The 23,665-nt window shown below is 43.6% G+C and overlaps 1 protein-coding gene and 1 pseudogene across 1 annotated transcript; one reads left to right on the top strand and one right to left on the bottom strand.

The window, feature by feature from the left end:
• Positions 1-315: 315 nt before the first annotated feature.
• Positions 316-693, top strand: LOC114625280 (annotated as a pseudogene).
• Positions 694-2,437: 1,744 nt separating this feature from the next.
• Tex36 (testis expressed 36) lies at positions 2,438-16,096 on the bottom strand. The gene is made up of 4 exons (XM_028772579.1): positions 15,958-16,096; positions 9,358-9,489; positions 8,534-8,614; positions 2,438-2,994 (listed from the first exon to the last, which is right to left on the bottom strand). The coding sequence occupies exons 1-4, from the start codon at positions 16,006-16,008 to the stop codon at positions 2,599-2,601; spliced, it is 660 nt and encodes a 219-aa protein (XP_028628412.1). The 5' UTR covers positions 16,009-16,096; the 3' UTR covers positions 2,438-2,598.
• Positions 16,097-23,665: the final 7,569 nt, after the last annotated feature.

Genomic DNA, 23,665 nt, shown 5'->3' with positions numbered 1-23,665 from the left:
AGCCAGCCCCCTGGGGGGAGGACTATAGCCCCCTGTGGGGGAGGACTACAGCCAGAATCTAAGGAACAGTGTTGTTGTGGTCATATTTATTCTTATTTTCTTACAAAAATCAGCATACGTGTACTCAAAATACTTTAGAGAAAAATAAAAAACTAAGATCATCAGAGATTATGCTCAATTAGGTAAATATAAATTGTAACCACATGAGCACTACAATAAAAGTTGTGGGAAGAAGCAGCAAGGACGACCCCCCCCCACAGACCAAACGCGCGCGCCGCTGTATACCCGCGTTCAGCGCCGACGTCCCCTGCCGCCATGCCCAAAAGAAAGGCTGAAGGGGATGCTAAAGGAGACAAAGCCAAGGTGAAGGACGAGCCACAGAGAAGATCTGCAAGATTGTCTGCTAAGGGAGAGAAAGTACCCAAGGGGAAGAAGGAGAAAGCCGACACGGGCAAGGATGCGAATAATCCTGCAGAAAATGGAGATGCCAAAACAGACCAGGCACAGAAAGCGGAAGGTGCCGGAGACGCCAAGTGACGTGTGTGCATTTTTGATAACTGTGTACTTCTGGTGACTGTACAGTTTGAAATACTATTTTATATCAAGTTTTATAAAAATGCAGAATTTTGTTTTACTTTTTTTTTTTAAAGCTATATTGTTAGCACACAGAACACTTCATTGTTGGGGGGGGGAAGGATCATGTGTCACTAACAAAATATCTCCCAAGCTGGACTGAGGACAAAAAACTCTTTCCTTGATAATTTTGAAAGGCTTCTGTTGGCTTCCAGGAGAGACGTCTTGGTCTTGACATAGGAGGCCACCAAGGCACAACAAATTGCCTTGTGGTCTGGTAAACTCTAAATTCATTTTTATATGCTCTTCCCCCTGTACCATCAACAGACTTAATTCCCTTAAGACCAGAGACCTTTTGGAACCTGGCCCCCAAAATTGGTTTTCCAGTGTATTGGGCGATATGGACTTTACAGTGACATCACTGAGTGTTCTCAGAAGAGCACTGGTTCCTTTTATAAAAGATTGTGGATCTTCAGATTGATAATTCTGCCATGTTCATTCCTGAAAGTCAGGGTCGGCTTGTGAAAAGTTGTTAAACAACATCCTTAATGTGAAATGTCAACCCTCACTCTAAGCTACTCCCCATTTTCAAAGCGTTGAATGAAGGTTTCATTGGGTTTTATAGTGGCTTTCTGATTTTGGTAGTCTATACAAGAAGGGAATTTGGAAGTTCTTGTATATCGTTGATTGTCTGCCCATGTCCTGTCTGAAATACCATGATTGTTTATGAAAAGTATCTTTAATAAAGCTGGTTACAGTTAGGCTTGGAAAAAAAAAGTTGTGCTAAAATAAAAGTTCTAGGTGCCATATTAGAAGCAACCAGTATAAACTTAGAAATTAAAGTATTACCAATGCTAATGTTAAAAGTAGACCGTCTTAGTTAGGGTTTTACTGCTGTGAACAGACACCATGACCAAGGCAACTCTTATAAAGGGCAACATTTAATTGGAGATGGCTTACAGGTTCAGAGGTTCAGTCCATTATCATCAAGATGGGAGCATGGCAGTGTCCAAGCAGGCATGGGGATGGAAGAGCTGAGAGTTCAACATCTTGTTCCAAAGACAACTAGGAAAGGACTAGCTTCTAATCCGTATTAAAGCCCATGCCCACAGTGACACACCTACTCCGACAAGGCCACAACTCCTAATAGTGCCACTCCCTAGGCCAACCATATACAAACCCACACCTAATCAAAAATATACCTAAACCTACACAAAGCAGTGTGTCAGAAATGATATCAAGTCATAACTTTCCCAAATGATTGAATTGGTTTTGTAGAAACAAAAGTGTGGGGGGGAGCAAATGGAACATTACTAGAACTTAATTTTTATTTCTTTAAATTATTTTATTAGAAGTGCAGCTGAGGGAACCCAGATAATATTTGTATATGGAAATCACCAACCTCTTCCTAGCCATAGCTAATTTAAAAGTTCAACTTTTAAAAATAAAAAGAATCACCAAAATCCAAACCCAGAAAGACAAACATGGCATGCTGTCTCTTGTATGTGGATGCTATGAAGACATGGGGGAATTTCAAGGGAGAGGGGATAGATTACGAGTGGTATGAAAGGGGGAAGGGTATAGTAAATCATGAAGGATTGGGTCAGGTGGGGGTTGGAAAGACAGGATGCAGGAGGGAGTATCGGGAAAGATAACTAAAGACCTTTGAAAATGTCATGTAGAAACCTGTTACTGTAAAACCTTCTTAAACACACATACACAGGCACATGCATGCGCATGCACATGCACACTTGAAGTTTAAATGAAATTACCCTACAACAGGAGCAATCCTTCTCCTAAACATCACAGGCCTGGAGATGAAACAGAATCGAGGCGACTTTTTGCCACCTTTGCATTGTTTACAATTTCAAAATGAAAATCTAATCATATATGAAGTACAAAGTTTTAAAAACACCCCCAAAGGTTAACAGGACAATCTTAACAGTTTATTTACATATGCATATAGCTTCACATACCTTCTTAAGAATTTGAATATTTTCAACCTTATAAAATCACAAAAGCATTTCAGCTATTATGGGGTGGTGTTGAATCAGAGTCTTGATGAACCCCTGATGGAACGACATCAGAAACCTCATCAAGAGCCTCCGGAAGGTTCAGGGACCCTGCACAAGCCTGTAGAGAGACAACCTTTGGGTCAACAGCAATCTCTCCATTTGCCTCATTTCCCAAAATCTTTCCACAGCTTTGGTTGTAAACAAACTTCAACTCATTCCACTTCTCATCATAGCATCTCGGAAAGCGTCGGAACGTTGAGATCACCACGGCTTTCTTAGGTACGTAGGATGTTTGGTTACTTGAAAGACCATCAAAGCTGGACGGGATGTAGTCACAGGCCCAGAGATTGAAATTTCTAGAAATGTGTTGCTTTTGATCTGAGGAAAACTTCTTGCGCCCCAAACCCTGGGGAAGAGGAACAAGATTAGGAGAGAGATACACAAGGTCACACAGTTCTGAGGATTTCAATGAAACCACCTAATGACGTGCATATATTTAAATGCATAGCTAAGATAACCATTAGAAAAGCCAACTTGTTGAATATCAAAAGTCAATGACATCCTGGCAGTGCCCTGTCACTATTCTCAGCTTTTTTTCCACCAAGGGGACTGGACTTTGAGGACAATGAAGGTAAAACCAGAGGAAGCCCAGCTGGATATAACCTGTTAAGCATCTTCAATTCCCAGGGTTGCAGCACTCCTGGCTGCCTCTGAAAAACTAGCAGGTTGACTTCTTTTCCAACCCTGTGGTATCTCCCAAAGGAAGCAGGACCTCTGGTCTCTGCCTGCAGGCTTGCTTGCTAACAGTCAGCACCTTACATGCGAACCTGAGAATCAGCCCAGATTCAGAAATGAACGTTTAATTGATCACAATGGGCTGAAAACTAAGAAAGAAAGTGGGATGTTGGGACAAAGGACTGAAAAGGAGACAGACACCAGATTACACAAGCTCTGTACCAGTATAATGAGGCTGCCTGCTCCAAGAGCCCATCAACAAGGTGGCAACAGGGCCCTTGGGTGGGATGCTTGAATCAGGGTGAAAGAGTCTACAAAGTGCCACAGCTGGTATCTGCCTCCCTGCTTCCACCTCAAATCCAACTAACTGGGGATGGAAAATTAGTGTGTGTGTGTGTGTGTGTGTGCGTGTGTGTGTGCGCGCGTGTGTGTGTACCAAAAATACTCTATCACATCTGAACCGAACATGTATAGACTTTCATTAGCATTATTCCCAAACAATATTAAAACTACTTACACAGCATTACACTATATGGTAAGTAGACTAGAGGATTGGCATGGAAAATGCATGATGTTATGTCACTGTCTATAAGAGACAAGCATCTGCTGATTCTGACATCAACAGGGGATCCCAACCAATCCCCATAGATATCCAGGAATAACTGCATTCACATATTGTAAAAGTAGGTAGACTATGGGGAAATGTCCAGGCACAGTGTAATGGCTCCTGATGTACAACCTGTACAGACCAGCCTGTGAGGCTAGGGCAGGAAATAAAGAGGGGAGGACAAAGAGAAGATATTGGTCAAATTACATCTTTTTGAGAAGTGACCTGAAGATGCTCCAGCAAAATAGAAAGAAATAAAAATTCTATAAACAATATAGGAAAGAGCTACAAGGAAAGTGGCCAGTAACAGAAGTTAAAATCGGTGCTGGACACCTAAGAGGAAGGAACAGGGAGCTGGGGTGGGGCTTGGGGGAGGGGAGCAAGGGGTGCTTGGACAGGGAAAGGAAGTAGAAGAAGGCAGGAGGGAAGGGAGGGAGAGAGGAAAAGGAAGACTGGAGGGAAATTGCAGGATTTTAACCAGACCAGGGAAATCAAGACCAGTGGCTGAGCTGAAAATGGAAGCCCCTTTAGGGATCATCCACAGCCTAGGAGAAGCCAGCCAGGGCCACCACCCTATCAGCCTCAGGAAGGAAAGAGCAGAGGAAAGGCACTCAGGAAGGGGCCCCTATGTCCTAGGGGAAGTCTGCAGGGTTTGCTTTTGTTTTTTGGGGTGTTTGTTTGTTTGTTTCCGTTCTTATCCAGAGAGAAGTGCTTTATTAGCACACATTTTAAACATTTGTATTGGAAGTTAACTATTAGTAAAAAGTCAGCTGAAGTCAGGATATGCAAATAGAATAAGCAACCAATAGAGCAATGTGGGAAGGAAGAAAGGAAGGGAGGAAGGAAGGAAGGGAGGGAGGGAGGGAGGGAAGGGGGGAGGGAGGGGAGGAAGGGGGGAGGGGAGGGCGAGAGGGAGGGAGGGAGGGAGGGAGAACGAGGATGGCAGATACACAGTAGAAAGTGAGTGGCAGGCATAAAGCCAAAGCTGTCATAATAACATGAACGGTGCAAAGTCCTATTCGAAGAAACAGTGACTCTTGGGTATTGTTTTTCTTTTTAATTGGGCTGCACCCTGCTTATAATGGAAGTTAAACTCAAAGCAAAATGACTAAAGTTCATGAAGACATAAATGAAATGATATATCTGTATCACTCCCCCTCCCACCTAGACTCAAAGACAGTTGTGGAAGAGAAAGCAGAGAGATTGTAAGAGTCAGAGGTCAGGGAGGACTAGAGGTCAGGGAGGACCAGAGGTCAGAGAGGACCAGAGGAAACACTGTTCAGAACCAGACAGGAATGTTGCACTTAGGAACTCACAGCTGCTGGCTGCCTGGGTAAGACCTGGACAAAATCAAGCTAGGCAGCAGTCTAGCATGGAATAGGGAGGGACTCGGTAGTCCCAGCCCCTTGCTGAGGAGTTATAAAGAGCTGATGACTTCCAAGAGAGGGGAGGGAGAGTCTGTTTTCTTGATGGGTATGGCCCATGGCAGGTAAAAAAAAAAAAAAAAAAAAAAAAAAAAAAAAAAAAACACCCTCCAGTGGAAGCCCTCACAGGTATGAGTATACAAGCCTTGGTGGGTTGTTGAAAGAAAAAAGAAAAAAAAAAAGATGTGAAGCTGGGAAGCTGGGGAGGAGTGGGGAGTGGGGAGGTAGGAGGTGGATCTTGGAGTTAGGAGAAAGAATGGGGTGAATATGATCAAAATACATTGTATGTGTTTAGGAAATGCTCAAAGGAATTGTAAAATGTATTTTTAATTCGTGAAGATGAAGGAAGGACACTTCGTATTACAACTCATTGCAGCCCAGAGGCTGAGGGACACTCCCAGTGGAAAGCGGCAAAGTCATCTAGATAAAAATAAAGGAATCATGAATCTTTACGCAACAAGACATGATGCTAAACGATTTAAGGCAAAAACCAAAAAGTGTTGACATTTAAGAGTATCTCTCAGAAGCAGAAATTGACAGAGCAAGACAAAGAGCAAGAAATATTTTACAACATAATTACCAGCCCTCAGTCAATAATTTTGCAATTAAATGAGGGACTATATAATCTTTTTATCACTAATGAGATACTTTAAAATTAATCACATGCAAAAATAATCTCTATCACTCAAAAAGTCAAAATCACAGAGGGCCCTCCATAAAATTAATGGGTCATCAAAATCAGACATCAGCAACAAATTTGTAACCTAACAAATTCTAGCCACATCAGAAATTCAAGGAATCTTCCAAATAGCTCTCAGTTAAAAAGAGAAATTAAAAATTAAATAAAGACTATTTGGAGGCAAATACTAATGAGACCTTAATTAGGTCTGATTAATACCAATTTTAATGATGTGTTTGCCTAAAATGTTACTTGTTCTTTTATTTGCTCATTCTGACTTACAATATTTTCTTAATAGTTACCTTCAAATGTAAATGTTTAAGAAGTGTATTAACCTTGTTTTACATCCCTTGTTTGGCTTTTGATAGATTTTCGTTACTGTAGCAATCTAGAATACACATTAAGCGGGCTAGAGAGAGCTGGCTCAGCAGTTAAAGAGCACGTGTTGCTCTTGCAGAGGACCTAGATTTGGTTCCCGGAACCCACATGGTGGCTCACAGTCATTTCTAACTCCACTTCCAGAGTTTCCAACTCCTCCTTCTGACCTCCATGAGCACCAGGCGTGAAAGTACTGATGTGGTACAGACATGCATGCAAGGCAAAATATTCATACACAGAGAGAAATAAACACTTTATTGTTTAAAACAAGCATTTAAGCTATCCTCTTGGAGAGGGCAGGGTAGGTGTTTCAAGTCTCTACTCAATACTTTGCTAAAGGAGAGACGGCTTTTAGATTAAGTCACTCAGTTTTACTTGAAACACAGTTGCATAGAGGGAAAAGCTTCTCTGAGCTCATTTCAAAATCAAGGATAAGAGTAATTAGCCCATAGGAGTTCTGTGGGGTTTAAACAAGACCATATGAAGCACTGGAGCATAGTCATGGCTTAATAAAGGAAGGATGTTGCTAACAGCACCTTTGTCATGTGGATTTTCAAGTTTGATAAATATTCTTGAAACTCACCTGACATACATTGTTCTGCCTAAGGTACACTAACCTGTAACATCCAGTATAGAAGCCCCAGACCACTAGTTACAGAGCACTTAAATGTAAGCAGTTTACACTGAGATTAGTAACATGTAAATCAGATTTTTAAAAGACTTAATTTGAAAAGGAAAATGTAAAATAACTGATTAATAATTTTTATGGAGGCAGTGAGATTCCTCAACAGATAAAAGTTCTTGTCACTGAGGCTGAAGATCTAAATTCCATCCCCAGAGCCTACATGATGGAAGGTGAGAACCAATGCCTGTAAGTTGTCTTCTGACCTTCACCCATGTCCACACATGCACTCGCACATGTGTGCATACACATGCACACACACACACACACAAAGTAAATTTAAAAAATAAGTTGTTTTAAAGCTTAAGAATTTGCTAAAACATAATTGTGTGTGAATTGCTCTATTATATGTATTACATGTTAAATTGATAATCTGAAAGAAATATTATGTTAAATAAAATATACAAACACCCATAGACGTATGATCAAACAAACCAATGGAAACTGAAAATATTTGAAGTTGAAAGTGTATCTGGACTGGCCTTTGTGGGTTTAAAACAGAGCACATGAAGATGAGAGGGAAAAAAATGTGGTCGCAGGGATAGGAGAGAACTGGAGAGAAGGGGATGGGGTAGGTTTGATCAAAACACATCACATACATGTATGAAATTCTCAAACAATTAAAAACTGCAATTTAAATTTTAAAAAAAATGTTTCTGGTCCTCCTGACCTTGCCTGGCAACACATTAAACTTGTCTAAACACTAAATTTGTCTAATGGTTTGTGTGGCTAGCTGGAAGGTGTGACCCGACACCAGTGACAGACAGAGCCTTGCAAGAAACAAAGATAGAAAATACTTTATACCTGGCAACAGCCCAAGAAAAGGGTGAAATTCTAAGTGTGAAATTTTGCTGAGTGTCACTTTCATAGCACCATAAAGTTGAAACTTTTTAAGTAGACCATCTGTTTTATTAATCTTACCTGGTTTTTAACTGTTCCCATCACCACTAGAAATTTAAAAATCATAGTTGTGGCTTGCGTTATATTTCTACATCCAATGCTATATTAAACTGTTAACAAGTACTGTCAAAACTTAAGCTCTCCAGTGTCAGGGGACTTGCCACCTGAGAGAGACAACTCCAGGAATCTCACAAGAGACAATTTAGGAGAGGACACTTTTGTAACCATTCCTCGTGTGTATGAAGGCAGAAACCTGGTGCAGGCTTAAAAAACTCCATCCAATTCTGAGAGTTTCAAGAGGTAGCTTTTGTTTTATGACTATTCCTGAGTCCTGTAGAAGATGCTGGGTTGTTTTGACATTGCCCTTGTCTTGAGAAACACATGTATCTCCATAATCTGTGCAGCATAAAAAACAAGAGACTGTTCCCCATCCTACCAGTTTCTGGCTTGCTGTGCTAGCAGTGGGATGCTGGATCACCCACATGCGAGGCAACACTGAGCTATACTTGAAGCCATGCTAGTTTGCAAAGAAGTACTCACAGAGTCAAAATAGTATCCAGAGTTCTGGAAACTGTGGCGGTTGTCATGCACAGAGAAAGGGAAGTTTTTGTTTGCTGCTTCCTGGAAAAGAGTGAGGAGAGAGATGAAAAGAACATGTCAGAACTATGAGATGCCCTCAGAACTGAGACACAGTGATAGGGAAGGGAGAGGCATTGGACAAAGGAAACTCTCAGTAAGGCTAATGAAGCCTATCACCAGTGCGGAGTGAACAGCACAGGATATGTGTGCAGGCCTGGGCGGGGCTTCCAAACAATCCCCCCCCCCCCCCCCCCCCCCCGCCCCCCCCCCCCCCCGAACACCTCTTTTAAAATGTCTTTGGAGGCAAGGATGCAAAAGTGCATATACGCACGGAACCAAATGCTGGCAAGGACTTTTGACAGCATGGGAGCCAACCTCTTATCTGACTAATAAGAATGGCAGAAACCAAATCCTGAAAACCTAGACTGATCCTACAAGTCCTGAGGTTGGGTTTCCAGAAGCCTGGAGCCTAAATCAAGGCCCACAGTGAGTGAAGTTGATATTGACATTAAAACAACTCTGCCACCTCCTTCACATTACCAAGGCTGGGGCAGCTGCTCAGGAGCTGGCGAGGGAGGCAGAGGGTGGCTGTTAATGACTAAAGGTTCCTGTGGAGAATCCCAGCTCACTGTTTGGACCGGGAGGCAGTTGTAGCTGCAGAGGACATGGGTCTATCACTGGGAACATGGGTATGGCAGATAGGCAAATGGGTTAGCTGTCTAGCCAAAATGGCACTTCCTCAGAGAGTTCTAAGACTCTATATCTGGGCCCCATACTCATGTCACCTTCTCTCGGATTTTGTAGATTGGTGGCAGCCTCCTCTCCATCTGCTCAGACAAGTGTGAACAGTGGATTTCCTTCAGGGAAGTACGGGTGATGGATTCTGGTGTCTTCTCCATCAGACCAATGTGAGTGAACTGGAAACACAACATGTGTCTTGATTAAAACCAGATACAGTTGAATCTGCGTGCCAAATGTGTGCTTCCTCTGAAACATGGTTAAAACACAATTTGGGCACTTCTTGCATACTCGAGGAATGGTAAAAACCATTTAACTTTGAAGTATTCTTTCCAAACAAACATTTCAAGTCACAGGGGCCTCTTCTTATTCAAGGTCTTAGGGAGCCTGGAAATATTTCCACATTCTAGCAAAGAGATGACAGAACCAAGTGGTCTGAGGTCTTCCTCTGGCTAGGGAGTCCTGGTACCGGAGCCTAGCATCCAGTCCAGGTTCTAAGGACTGGATCTACACTCAGCCTTAGAGGTTGCCAAGCATGCTAGACTAACTGGCCAACAAGCTCTCAGTAAATCTTCCTGTCTCTGCTTCCATCTCGCTACCACTGGGCTTGTAATGGTGTGCCACCATTCCCAGCTTTGTATGTGACTTCTGGGGATCAAACTCATGTCCTTACACTTTCAAGGCAAATGTTTTACCAGCTACACCATCTCCCCACCTGTCTCTTCCCTTTTGAAGTATAAAGACATTGATTAACTCTGTAATTATCTCTCTATTCTCCCAAGTTAAGATACAACTGGACATTCAGGTGACTTTTGATTGGCATCTGAGCAAGAGTGTGCTAAGTAGCTAGGCTGGGAGGTGGTGTTATAAATCCTATGCACTTTATAGGTGTTATCTCTAGCCATGAAGAACTAAAAGACACATAGGACTTGACAGAGTGGGCAGAAGAAAGAAACACAACAGGGTCATAAGGATCAGTTTTATGTGTAGAAATCATGGGGCTGATCATGGAATGATATCTAGTATGAATCAGCTAAAATATGACTGACACCAGGCCTCAGAGGACTGTGAGTCAGCACAAAATGAGTGACATTAGATGACATGGGAACCCCAAGATGGATCAGGTATGTGATCCGTCACAAAATTCTGCCTGCCAGAGTGCTATTTTTATGTGGGTTCTGTATAAATGGACCTTGATGTCAAAGGCCTGAGTCTTTGCCTTTTCCAAGCTGTCTGTATATTTTTGTCTGTAAGCTCACGTGCCTCTTGGCTGTTTGTGATTATTTTGTACCAATGTGTGCCTGGGTGCCTGGCAGTAGCTCCCTACCTAGTATACGAAGTATGTCCTATTAGCTTATACATTTCTAAATTCCCTTCGACCTCCCAGGTTCCTGTGACCATCCTCCTTTCCTGTATTGGAGTTTGAGACTCACAGATGTATAATCCAGCACAGCAGATGTAGAAAAATAACCTGTGTACACAAAACAATAGGTAACCTACAAGAATACAGTATGATAAAAGAAACACCACCACATATGTCTCAGTGGCTACCCATGGGCTGAGAAGGATAAAACCAATGACAACAGAACCACCTGGCAAACCCACCAGCCTCCACATATGCAGAGCCTCCTATGGAAATGTGAGGAACTGCCCATGAGACACCAGCGAGTTTGTTCCTGATGAGACTTGTAATATATATGCCTGATGTTAGAGAGAGTGGGTGGGGTGGGAGGGTAGAGAAACAGCCAACTCTATTGGCTGAAGCCTGTAACCCGATACACAAGAGGTTGAGACAGAAAGATCACAAGTTCAAGGCCTGCTTGGGAAACTCAGTGAGACTGGGTCAAAATAAAAAGTAAACAAACAAACAAACAAACAAACAGAAAAAGCTGGAGATATGCCTTGATGGTCGAGAGCTTTGCCTAGCATGGGTTCAATCCTCAGTATCACTAAACAGGTAGAGGGGATAACATTCTCTCAAAATCTTAACCCTACCCCTCACCCTTTAGCTCTTGAAGACTAGGATAACATCCTGATATGGGTATACAACTCTACATATAGGTAGTTGCACACATCGTATCATACAGATAGTACAAGAATTAAAATGTATTTGTAATTTTAGAAATGACATGTAGCCACGTGGTCTGATCACTATCACTTCTGAACACTGAATGCCTTTTTTATTTATCACAAACTCTTTGTTGTCCTCTTCCTCACTCCTTGTTGCCTGTACCACCCCAGATCACAACACTGACCGAGCAGCCCTCATGTGTTTTATATGAAGGGAACTGGTACTGCTTTACAGGAAACAGGCCGCACTGTCCACAGTCTATACCTTGCTTTCCTCACCAACATAGACTAGAATATTCTTGACCAACTTACATATACTTTTAAGCAGCTTTGTATTAAATTTTAAAGCATTATCAATTATTGTTCATGCGTTTTGCATGTTCATCTTGAGGCTACAGGTCAACTACAGGTTTTTATTCCTCAGGAGTTGTCATCTTGGTTTTTGAGGCAGAACCTCTCATTGAGACCCAGAGCCTGCCAAGTAAAGATAGGCTGGCTGGCCAGTAAGTCTCAGGAATATGCCTGTCTCCATCTCCCCAGTGCTTGGCTACAAATAGACACTCCCAAACCCGTTTGTTTATGTGGGATAAGGGAAACAAACATGGGCCCTCATTCTTGCAAAGCAAACACTTTGCTGACTGAGCTATTGCCTAAGCCCCTAAACAATTTTAATTATTTACTTATGATTACTGTGTGTATGATGTGCAGATGTTAAGTGTATGCATTTGGAAGTCAGAGAACAACACTATGAAGCTGGCAGTCTTCTTCAACTTTGACAGGAGTCCGGGATTGAACTGGAGTTGTCAGCTTGCATGGTAACTGCCTTTACCTGCTGGTCCCTGAACAGTCACTTTTAAAGATGAATACAAAAAGGGCAATCAGGCTCCAAGCACCCTCTCTGTTCTCCCTCTATCCAGCTAAGTTGCAACCCTCTTGGAAAAAGCCTGGAGACCGGAGCTAGTGGGGCCACTGCTCTGACAGCAGAAAGGACGGTTCACATCAGCCCACAACTGACTTGAGTTCATTTGTATTCTGCAAGTCTGTGGACTAAATCACTGTTAAAAAATATGGCTCTAGCATTTTAATTTCGCTCTTTTAAAATATATATTTAATGGCTATAGCATGATAGCTGTGAAATAAACCCTTCTGTTAGATAGTGTAACCGTGAAATACAGCTTTTTAACTAGTTGGTGGTGAAGTTTTCGCTGCCTTCCATCACTCAACGACTGAAATATTAAATAGGAAAATGAAAGTAAGTAGGGGAAAAGGAGCCTTTCTTGCCCAGCAACAGCCAGATTACAACCAGCAAGGTCAACTGCAAAATGACTATCACCTCTAATGGGACAATTCCTGTCCTCGCAGATGGGCTGCAGCTGACTCACAGCCAACAGCTCCTTCAATTTTCCCAACTCATCTGAGGTTCCTTCCGGAAACTTTGGGATCAGCACTATTCTTTTTACGCTCTTAGGTGCCGACAGCAGAGAGGACCTTTGCTAGAGGCTCAAGTTTAGCTAAGGGTGTGGATGGACAGTGCCTCTCCTCCTTACTCCTGAGTACCAGGCTGCCCTGCTGCCCCTGTGGCTGGAAGAAGACATGAAATGTTTACCCACAATCTGTGGAGTCTCACTTTATCTATTATAACAGAACTTGAGTTCACCTGAAATGTCAATGTGATTCATAAAAAAAAAAAAAAAGCATTCTCCCTTGTAGGTGGTGTGAATCTACGAGTCTGCAAGGCTCCTGGGAAAAGTATTGTTTTCCTGATAAGGAAGACAGATACCTTCGGTATTGATGTCCTTTGATCTTCTTGTTTTCCTGCCTGGAGTGTATGTGTTCTCTATGACGTGGAAAAGACTAGCTCTGCAATGAAAATGGCTGAAGAGAAGGCTGAAAAGAACCCAGGGCTCTACAAACTCCCCGGCACAAAGTCCTACCCCTAACCCTGCCTGTTTCTGAACTTTGTTGCTGTTTAAAAATAGGAAAAGTGGGGTGTCTGCCCCGCATCCCACCATGCTGGTGACCAAAGCCCAAACCCTGGGGCTTGCACATGCTAGGCAAATACCACACCAATAAGGTATCTCTCCAGCCCTGGAGTCAGTTTTAGTCAGTCAAATATCCATCCTAACTGATGTTTAGATAACAGAAACATGAAGGTATTTAATCTGGGAAACAGTTTTCTCACCACGAGCCATTTCAGGAATGTGGCTGAGACCGGCAGAGGCAAGCAAATCTCTGTGAGTTCAAGGCAGCCTGGACTATAAAGTGAGTTCCAGGACAGCCAGGATTCCATATAAAACCCTTTCTCAAAAATAAAATAAAATAAAACAAAATAAAATAAAATAGGATAAAATTAAAATGTGGGTGATACTATTCCCATTTGGCTTTGGCCCCAAGGAAACTCAGATTCAAAACCATTTCCCGGTCTCAGCATATTATTCTAACATATATTTATAGGCATCATACATTTTATTTTACTTTATTAGACTTTTATATTTTATTGTATATTCTCTACATATTACTTTTGATCTTAATGGAATCAAGTGGAATAAAATAAAGTGTACTCTGTGTGTGTGTGTGTGTGTGTGTGTGTGTGTGTGTACATGGGTATGAGATGCACATACACTATAGTTAGGAAGTGCTGACTGGCTAGTCTGCTTACCTTTGTCCTTCTGAATGAATGAATTTTCCTGTTGGTCTCACACCGGCTCTCTAATTTTGGTATATTTCATTGTACACTTTAAAAAGTCAACGTTAAGCAAAACGTGTTTGCCTTAGTCTGAGGTGATACTGAAGAGATTGCAGTCAGTGTTGTAAATTCTAAAGACCCAAATTTCCCAACATCTCTTCCTTTTCCCTTTCTCTTTTAAACAAACAAAAATTTCAGTTTGGGGGCTAGAGCTATGACTGCTTAAGTAAAGATCTTGGCTTTTGTCTTGCAAGCTTGAGGATCAGATCCCTAGCACCCATATAGAAGCCAGGCTGGAGTGTTAACCTGTCTGCCATCCCAGCATTCAAGAGACAGAGGTAGAATCCCCAGAGCAAGATGACTTTTAACCCAATCAACAAGGTCCAGACTCAAGAGAGACTCTACCTCAATGTGTAAGGTAAAGAGTTACTGAGGCGGATGCTTGACTTCATCTTTGGGTTCCCCTCACAAACACACAAGCACAGCACCTATCCACACACATAAACATGCTCACATACTACTCACATACACATGCAAAACACCCACAAATCTCCACCCCACTCCCATCCCCTGTTACTGCCTTAAGGCTTGAACATAAATCTTTTCTCGGATTCTGCCTCTCATTTAGAGAGTGGAAAGCAACACAGGGATTCCCTTTTTGTGAACAAGATATAGGAACTGGACACGGGAAGCTGACAGTACATGAAATATGCATAATAAAGAACAAGCGAGAAGTCCTCGGGCCAAGATGCAAATGTTTCCAGAAGACACTAGAATTTCTGACTGGACTGTCCGTGATATCAACAAACAGGGGCTCTGCCAGGAGGATAACTTCAGCCCAGTAGTCTGAGGGATGATTGGAACAGGTAAATGACACACTCCTAAGCTCTATCCATTTCCTAGTCTGGTGACAGGAACTGGACAGGATTTGTTGGGAGTTTAAGAATACTTCAACAGGCCTGGAGAGATGGCTCCGTGGTTAAGAGCACTGACTGCTCTTCCAGACGTCTTGAGTTCAATACCCAGCAACCACATGGTGGCTCACAACCGTCTGTAATGGAATCCAATGCCTTCTTCTGGTGTGTCTGGAATCTGATGCCCTCTTCTGGTGTGGCTGAAGACAGTGACAGTGTACTTACATAAAACAAATAAATAAATCTTAAAAAAAAAAGACTACTTCAACAAATACCGTGTATGCCTTCTGTACTGGATTCTAGTGTAGGTACTGATGGAGCACCACTGAGGAAAAAAGACAAAGGCCCCATGGAACTTATGATCCAGGAAGAAGAGACAGCTCACCATATAATGAGGGATCTAGTATTAGAAGGCAGGTGTGCAGAAACGGGCAAGACAGAGCAAGTAGCAGTTGCTACCCAGTGAGCATCCTCAGGGGCCCACCCTGCACCAAGCATTTTCCTTCTTTTCCCCTTATTCCTCTTTCTTTCCCCTTTTCTTCCTTCTGCCTTCTTGCCTTTCCTCTGCCTTCTCTCCTTCCCTCTCTTTTTCCTTCATTCACATTTTCTGAAACTCCCTCCTGTACCCTGTGCCTCCCTTCTTTCTCTCTGTCCTTCTTTCTTTTTTAGTTTTGTTTTCTGGGTCTGTGTCTTGTTAAGTAGCCAGGATGTCCTAGAGCTCTTAATCCTCCTGCCTCAGCCTCCCAAGTACTTAGGCTACAGGCTTGGACTGCCTCCCTCAGATTCATGTGCTTTCATTCAATCCTCAAAAGAACACAGAGCTTCTCTTGACAGGTGAAGAGACCAAGGCCTAGGGTCTTTTCGAAGGTCATGCTACAGGCATGCTATAGGCAGGAGAAGGGAAGCCAGCTCAGATCTGTTCCCTCAACAACAGCCACATTTCATGAGGAAGCTTCTAGGAATGCATTCTTTCTTACCCATCTTCCTTCCTTGTTCAAAGGTGGGTTGAAACGCCTCCCTTTGGCCATTCTCTCCAAGGAGCTGAATGTACTGAGTTTGGCTCCTTCAGCTGTCTGTGGCCTCACAAGCTTGTGACATCTATAGAGCTCCTCCACCCGCTGTCCCTGATCTTCTCAGCTGTTGCCCCGGCAGGAAGGTGGAGAAAGCCCACTACTGTCATGGAATGGAAGCTCATGTCACAATGGGCAGAGCCTTCTAAACCCCAAGAGAGAGTTTTGCCATGTATTCCTTGGAACAGGTTCCCTAAGCATGTGCAGAATTCTAACCTCCAGATTCTAACTGACGAAGTCTCAAACCCAGCCTGAGAGGCGAGAGCAAAAAGATGCTGGAAACACAGCAAACATTTTGCACCCTCCTGGATCCAGCATTGTCCTCATGGCAACCACCTGTTTCAATCTCTTAGTTTTCAGAAAACTAACCTGAGTCGTGCTCTGGAGCTGACCTTGTTCACACCAGCAATGTTGCTGTACCAGGACCGAAGCAGCCCCTTTCTCTTTCCATATGGGTTCTCTGTGTCCTAGCTCAGACCTAATCTCCTACTCCCAGGCTCACTTCCTGCCTGGCATAGCATAGACACCACAAGAAGAAAACATTTGAGCATATCTATGTATCAGATTCTATTCTAAACTAAATTCCTTTCCTTGTTTCTCCTTTACTTATTCTCCATTTGGGTCACATCCTTAATAATAAGGTACCAGAAGGCAAAGCAATGTCATGGATCCCCTGTAGAAATCCTCAGCACTGCCAAAGGCTGCCTACCATTCCGAGGCTGCAAAGGCTGCTTCTGAAATCTGGACTCTGTCCCTGAGTCAAGACACAGACCTTCCTCTCTTGTGCTGAGTAATGTGCTTTCTGGGTGTCTTATTTGATGGATGCCACCCAGCCAATTCTCTTGGCTGTTCCACATGAAGATGAGAGTGGACATCCACGGGATGACTCCTTTACATTGAGAAATTTTGTCTTCATCTCCCACCTCCTCAAACCATCTCCTTTCTAGCCCTAACAAGAGTTGCCTTGTCAGTGACAAGAGACCTTACCCTTTTGCCAGCATTGAGAGTCTCTCAACATGGGTTCCTGGGTGTGATCCCTGAGGTACCACAGTCTTGCTGCAGTGGGGATACAAGAACCACAGGCTAAGGAGAAAAGAGGGTCATATCTGAAGCTGAGAACTGACTCGATGTGGCAGCTGTGTTAAAGTCTGGTCCTAGGATACAGGATTCCCTCCTGCTTGTCACCAGTTGATCAATCCCAGGAGGCAGATGTCATCCCCTCTTCCCTGTGTATAGTGACTGAAGTATCACAATACAGGATGAAAAGAAGGAACTGGGAAGCAGGAGGTGAAGTGTTATGTTGGACCAATCCCAGCCCATGCCTGTCATAGTCACAGTGGTCTAAGAAATGTCCCTGGCAGCCACCATTACAACACTTCCTCTCATGGCCCAGAACTGAAATATGTGTGAAAGGTTCTAACAGGCCCAAGCACGGCAAACACAGAGCCAAAAGGTTTTGCCCTTCTTTCTCCCTTGCTGAATAGGTTACATTCTTAAAACTAGCCCCCAACGTCTATCTCCTTATTTGGCCACTGAGCCATTCCTGAGACAAAATACCAAGATCCAGCCATTAAAATTCATTGTTTGGCTACAACCGCTAACTTGTCCAATCAGGACTTATCAACTGATCCTAGCACAGATTCCCCCTTTTTCTCCTTAAAAACCCATCTTGTAAGAAACGCTGCTGCTGTTGCTGCTGCTGCTGCTGCTGCTGCTTGCTGTCTGCTTTTGCCTGATCCAGAGGCAGTGTCCCCTTTCTGCTTGCCCCTCTGGGGTACTAAATCTCCTTTGAGCTGGTAATCAGTGTCAGAGTATATTCTGTACCAACTCCGAGGAGCTCTCCAACCTTTTCAATGTGACCATGAGTCAGGCTTGGTGGTGCTGTAATGTTGTTTAGCTCAAAGTTCTATCAGAGTCCCAAGGTCACCCAGTTCTGCCACCCTGATCTTGAATTTGGACTTTCTTAGATCCTAATTGGGGGGCTGAGGGGTGCTGTCATTCTTTATAGTACAGGTATGGCAGAAAAGGAAGATGCTTGCCACCTGTTCCTGAGCACTGTGGTCATGGGCCCTAGGCAATACTTGATAACTCAAAAGCACATCGGAAAATTAAGAACGGACACAATGCACATACTTCCACGTTTGCTTAGTGCTTCCATGTTTGCCATTACTTAAATGACTTCCAAGTCATCCCTATAAGCTATGTGGATTCTATTTATGCATGCTTAGCCCACTACCAATTCATTTTCTATCCCATCCTGCCATGCACCCTGAGGTCTGATGTGTAAAAAACGCATAACCTAGTTTCCTAGTGTTTGTGTCTGGCTTCATTCATCCAGAAGGGAAGCCCTGATGGGACTGGAAAGGCAGGAGGCATTAAGTGCAAGGAAGAGTGTGCTGCTGTGATATATGACACCCAGCTCTCTGGGAGAACTGCAACCTGACTTGTGGTGGGGTTTGCTAATGTCTGTGCTGTAAGAGCTTCTGCTGTGGTGGGTTTCAAGCTACTAATATCACTGAACACAGGATGAAGAAGAGCTGTATATGAGTCTCTAATATACCACTGAGTCAAATGGCCCAGCTTCCAGGATCCTCCACTAGAAAGCCATGAACTGGAAGCAGCTAAGTCTCTACCAGCATCCATGGCTCCATCCCCACAACCACTGCTCTCCCTTTGAAGGACTTCCTTTGACATCCAGCCGCCTGCCACTGCTGCTCCTGGGGTCTGTATGCTTTCTTGTCAATTCCTGTGATGCTGCTGGGCCACAGATCTTAGAAGAGACTTCAGTAAGCTGTATGTCTGCTCTCTCTGTCTCTCCTCTTTGTCTCCTTTTGGGTACACACATGTGTGTATTTACATATGGAGGTCAGAGGTCGATGTCAGCCATCTTCTTCAGTCGTTTGCTCCCCTGTTTTTTGAGACAAGGTCTCTCACTAAGCCTAAAGCTCACTGGTTTTGATTGGATTACTGGCCAGAAAGTCTATAGGATTTGCCAGCCTCCACTTCCCCAGTGCTGGAGTTACAGTTAGATGCACAGCACAGTACCTGGCTTTTACGTGAGTGCTATACATCTGAACTCAGGTCCTCATGCATGCTCAGAGAGCTTACTGAGCTATCTCCATGTCCCTGCCTCCTCTGTCTTCGGATATACCATCAGTGTCCCTGGTGGGACATTAACAGAAACTGAAGCAGGTATTAGTACCTATCACCACTGGCAGGGAGGGAAGTGGCACCTCAGGAAAACGAAGTGGCTCAGTGTGGTTGCACAGCCAATATGTAATAACATCGCACCAGGCGTGCCAACGCCACTTTTTATGGAAGCATCAAGCAGGATAGTTCAGTTGTGGTCCTCCACTTGCTAGATAGAAAGATAGTGGTTCTGCAAAGGCATGTCTTTATAAACTGGTCAGTGGTGGTGCACACCTTTAATCCCAGCACTTGGGAGGCAAACATAGACAGATCTCTGCGAGTTCAAGGTCTACAAAGTGAGTTCCAAGACACCCAGGGCTATACAGAGAAACCATGTCTCAAAAACTAAAAGAAACAAGAAAACCAACAAAAGTATGCCTTTACTTAAGAATAATTTATCCTTATACAGATACTACTGCAAATCCTCTGTGGGCTCATATCATTGTCCTTACCAACATCAGCCCTCATTAAACAGCAAACATGGTTTCGGCCATCGTCTCCATCCAAAGCAGTCAAGAGTCTGTGGGAGGCCCAGCTTCTCATCTCTGCCCTTGTTTCCAGCTCTGGAGGCTATTCCATATTTTAGAGGATAATTTGATTCTTTCAACTTCCACTTCCCAAGTCTGGGATCACAAACGTATGCTACCATGGCCATCACCATACATATATTAAGAGCTTTCCAGAAAAGGTTTTGCTGGGACCTGTTGTGTGCCAGATGTGCGGCTACAGATGCTATAGATGCTGCCTCAGCTCTCATAAAGCTGGCTGCCTGATGGAGAGTCAAACCTTACCACACAGGTTATAACCATGAGAGGTACACGTTCCCTGAGACTATCTGGCAGAGAAGCCTAAATGAATCTGGAAGGTGATAGGGAAATAAAGACTGACTTCTGTGAGTTCAGAAAAGAGGGGAAAAATAGCTCAGGTAGGTGGACAGCCTGCTTGGAGGCATGATGTCCAGAGGAATTCTCTCACTAAAGAACAGAAGAACTCTTTTGTTGTTGTTGTTGTTGTTGTTGTTGTTGTTAAGGGTAGCTTGAACATTTTGGAGAAGGCCATGCATGGGTTGGAGCTGAGACTGAATGAGAGGGCAAAGAGGCTGATCATCCAGGTAGTTCTGAGAGCTGTAAACAGGCATCTAGTCCTCTATGACCTTGACCAGCTGACCAAGGTCAACGGGAGGCAGAGATGTCAGAATAGGTGAGTTGAACTGGAGAGATGATTAAGTCTGTAAAGTGCTTGTCTTACAAGCAGGAAAATCAGAAATCAATTTCCAAAACCCAATTTTCAAAAGCTGTGAATGCTGGCATACTTATGATCCCAGCTCCTGGGAAGTAGAAAAAAAAAAAAAAAAACAGATACCTGAATGTCTACAGCCAGTCAGCCACACCCAGTGAATAAGCTTCAGGCTAGAGAGCGACCCTGACTCAGACTACATTAAATAAAGCCTGAAGAGTGACACCCAAGGTTATCCTCCAGCCTCCACATGTATGAACACACATATGCTTGTATACCTCCATACACGTGTGCACCCCCACATACACATGAACACGAATGCACACACAGAAAAGAATAGGCAATAGCAACAAAACAAGCTCTAGCTTTTTGAAGGACAGTATTTTTGTGTCTATATGTGCAAGCATTTGTGTGTATGCACATGTGTATGTATGTACACACATTGGTGTGTACACATGTGTGTGTTGGTATGCACATACTCGGGGAATGGAGGAATAGAGGTCTGGTATCTTCTTTCACTCTTCTTATTTTCTGAGACAGGATCTCTTGTTGAATCTGGAGCTTGCCATTTCAACTAGCTTGCCTGGCCAGGAGTATCAAGTAGAATCTTGTTTCTACCCATTCTTCCAGCACTGAGGCGACATGCATGGGCCACCACTCCCAACTTTTATGTGACTGCTGGGGATCTGAACTCAGGTCCTCATGCTCTTACAACAAACACTTTACTCACCGAGCCAGCCCCAAGCCTTAAAAGCGCTTCTCCTCAGGGAGAGGAAGAAGCCTTCCCTTAAGATGCTTAGGTGGGAAATGTCTACTTTGTTGCCATCTCCTCCTTTGATTCTCTGGTTCAGCGTGAGCTGAGGTGAAATGAAAGCACCAGCTCCCTTCACCTCTACAAAGAGAGATGCTTGTTTGTTGCCTTGGTTGGTTAATCTTTTTGGTTGGTTGGTTGGTTGGTTGGTTGGTTGGTTGGTTGGTTGATTTTGTTTACATGAGGTATGGTGTATCCCAGGCTGGCCTCAAACTTTCCCTACAGCTGAGGATGACTTAGAACTTCTAATCCTCCTGTTTCATCCTTCTAAGTGCTGGGATTACAGGCGTGTGCCACAACAGCTGCTTTTGTCTCCACAGATCAAATGGGATAGCTCTCCAAAAATCCAGAATAAATGACAGCGGTAATAACATGTGTGACTCAAAGCGGAGCTCTAAGATGGGAAACAGCAGCCCTAGAATTTTGAAACAAATCAGCAAAATAAATATCTATTGTCAGCTAAAGGGAAAATAAACAGTGGCTTGGAACATAGCAAGAAGTTCATTCCCACCCCACAGAGGCACAGAGGGGGAAGCCCAGGAGGCAGGGTCTCTAAACAGAAGACTTTTAAAAACCACCTGATCCTCTTATTTTGTACTATAAAACATAATGGAGATTTCATCAAGTTGGCAGGAAATAGTGAGCTAATAAAAGAGGCTTGTTACAAAGATAATAAGACAAAGCCATAAAAGACAGACTTGGGCTGAATTCTGGCTCTCAGCCTCGCTCTGCAGTTCCACGAGGACACGGGGTTCATCAACCGAGTTAATCGTGTGGATGACTACAAATTTGTCCTTTCTTGCCTTTGCTCTTTCTTCACATTCCAAGGTATATTTTTGCTCAGAGCATGAGTCTCAGATGGCAGACAGGAAGTAGACGGAGTGCTAAGACGTATTGTGCAGGCTTCTGTACTTGAGCCACCAGCTATTCAGCCCAGGAAACAATGAAGAAGACCCAGACATGGCACCCCATGCTGGATCCCAGTATGTCTTTTCATCAAACTATCAAATGTGGGGTTTGCCCTCCTTCACTTGGGCCTCCTGCATCTATTGTGGAGATTGAAACAGCAACACTGGGATTACTCAGAGACCATCAGAAATGCAGGTTCTCAGGCAATCCCTAACAAAATAAAATAAATAAATAAATAAATAACCTTCCGGGTTGCCCAGTGGGGCTATCAGAATGCCAGTACCACACTTCCCTGAAGGGTCCTACAATGCACGCTGCTTCGTTGCAGTTACATAAACATGCTGCAGTATGGCTGTGTTAATGTTTAATTTAGATTGCTGCCCCATTGATTCCACTGTGGCTCAAGCAAATGAGAGTTAGCCGGATTCATGGTTTTACCACACCATGGTCCAGTTGTTCTGCGTGTACAAGAATGACCACATCAGGGATGTGCGCCTAATTAAGCATTTAGTCGATAACCCGCTCCCTCTGGGCTGAGTCATTTGCTTCATCCACTGAAGGAATGAGATCAAGCTGGGCAGTGAGCATGGGCAATCCATGCAGGAAGAACTCCTTTAAGGTGAGACTGGGTTGATTGGCATTCAGTATTTACAGCAGTGAGAACATGCAGTCCCTCCTCAGATGACTCCAATATTCCTTTATAAACACAAGGTGAGGGTTGGAGCCAAATGTACCAGGGATGTAGAGTGTGAGGAACCAGCAGGGTGAGCATCTTTGCCTCCCATGAGCAGCTGGGATCAGGCTCTGTCATTGGTATGCACGGGGCTCACTGCAGTATGATTTTTAGGAGGTAATTTGATGTGTCTAATTGTTTTTGGCAAGATAAGATCTCTGTTTTATCTCTAGGCACAAGACACCTTATTGACTGCACTGTCTTACGGGGTGGTCCATAATAGCATTGTTGGCTGGGGGGCGGGGGTGTCATGAAAGGCACTGGAGGGTGGAGAAACAAGAAATCAAATTTCTCACATGACAATAGCTTGAATCTTCTCGGCTTTTGCTTCCACTGAAAATGGTGAACATTCTTTTCAGGCTGATTTCGTCAGCCACCGAAATGTGTTTGTTCAGCCAAGCTAACCAGTAGCTACGCATTCTAATAAATTCCCTACCCATCCCTCTCCTGAGAAGTCTGGACACTGCATACCTCCCCCCACTTCCCAACACTGTACCAGCTTCTTCTCAGAAAAATCATTTTTGTGGCAACCCCTGCGCCTAAGACTTCGAGTGGCATTTTTTTTTTTCATTCAGCCATCTGCCTGTGTAGAGACATCCACAAGTCTTCTTCCTTGGCTGGCATAATTAAGAGATTCTCTCCTCTCGAGTGTTGTGTTACATTTACATTCAAGTTATTTTATTCACTCGCTCTCTTCTCTCTCTCTCTCTCTCTCTCTCTCTCTCTCTCTCTCTCTC

Source organism: Grammomys surdaster, unplaced genomic scaffold (assembly GCF_004785775.1).
Source record: "Grammomys surdaster isolate TR1022 unplaced genomic scaffold, NIH_TR_1.0 214, whole genome shotgun sequence".
NCBI classification, from domain to species: Eukaryota; Metazoa; Chordata; class Mammalia; order Rodentia; family Muridae; genus Grammomys; species Grammomys surdaster.
This window is presented reverse-complemented; position numbering and strand designations above follow the sequence as displayed.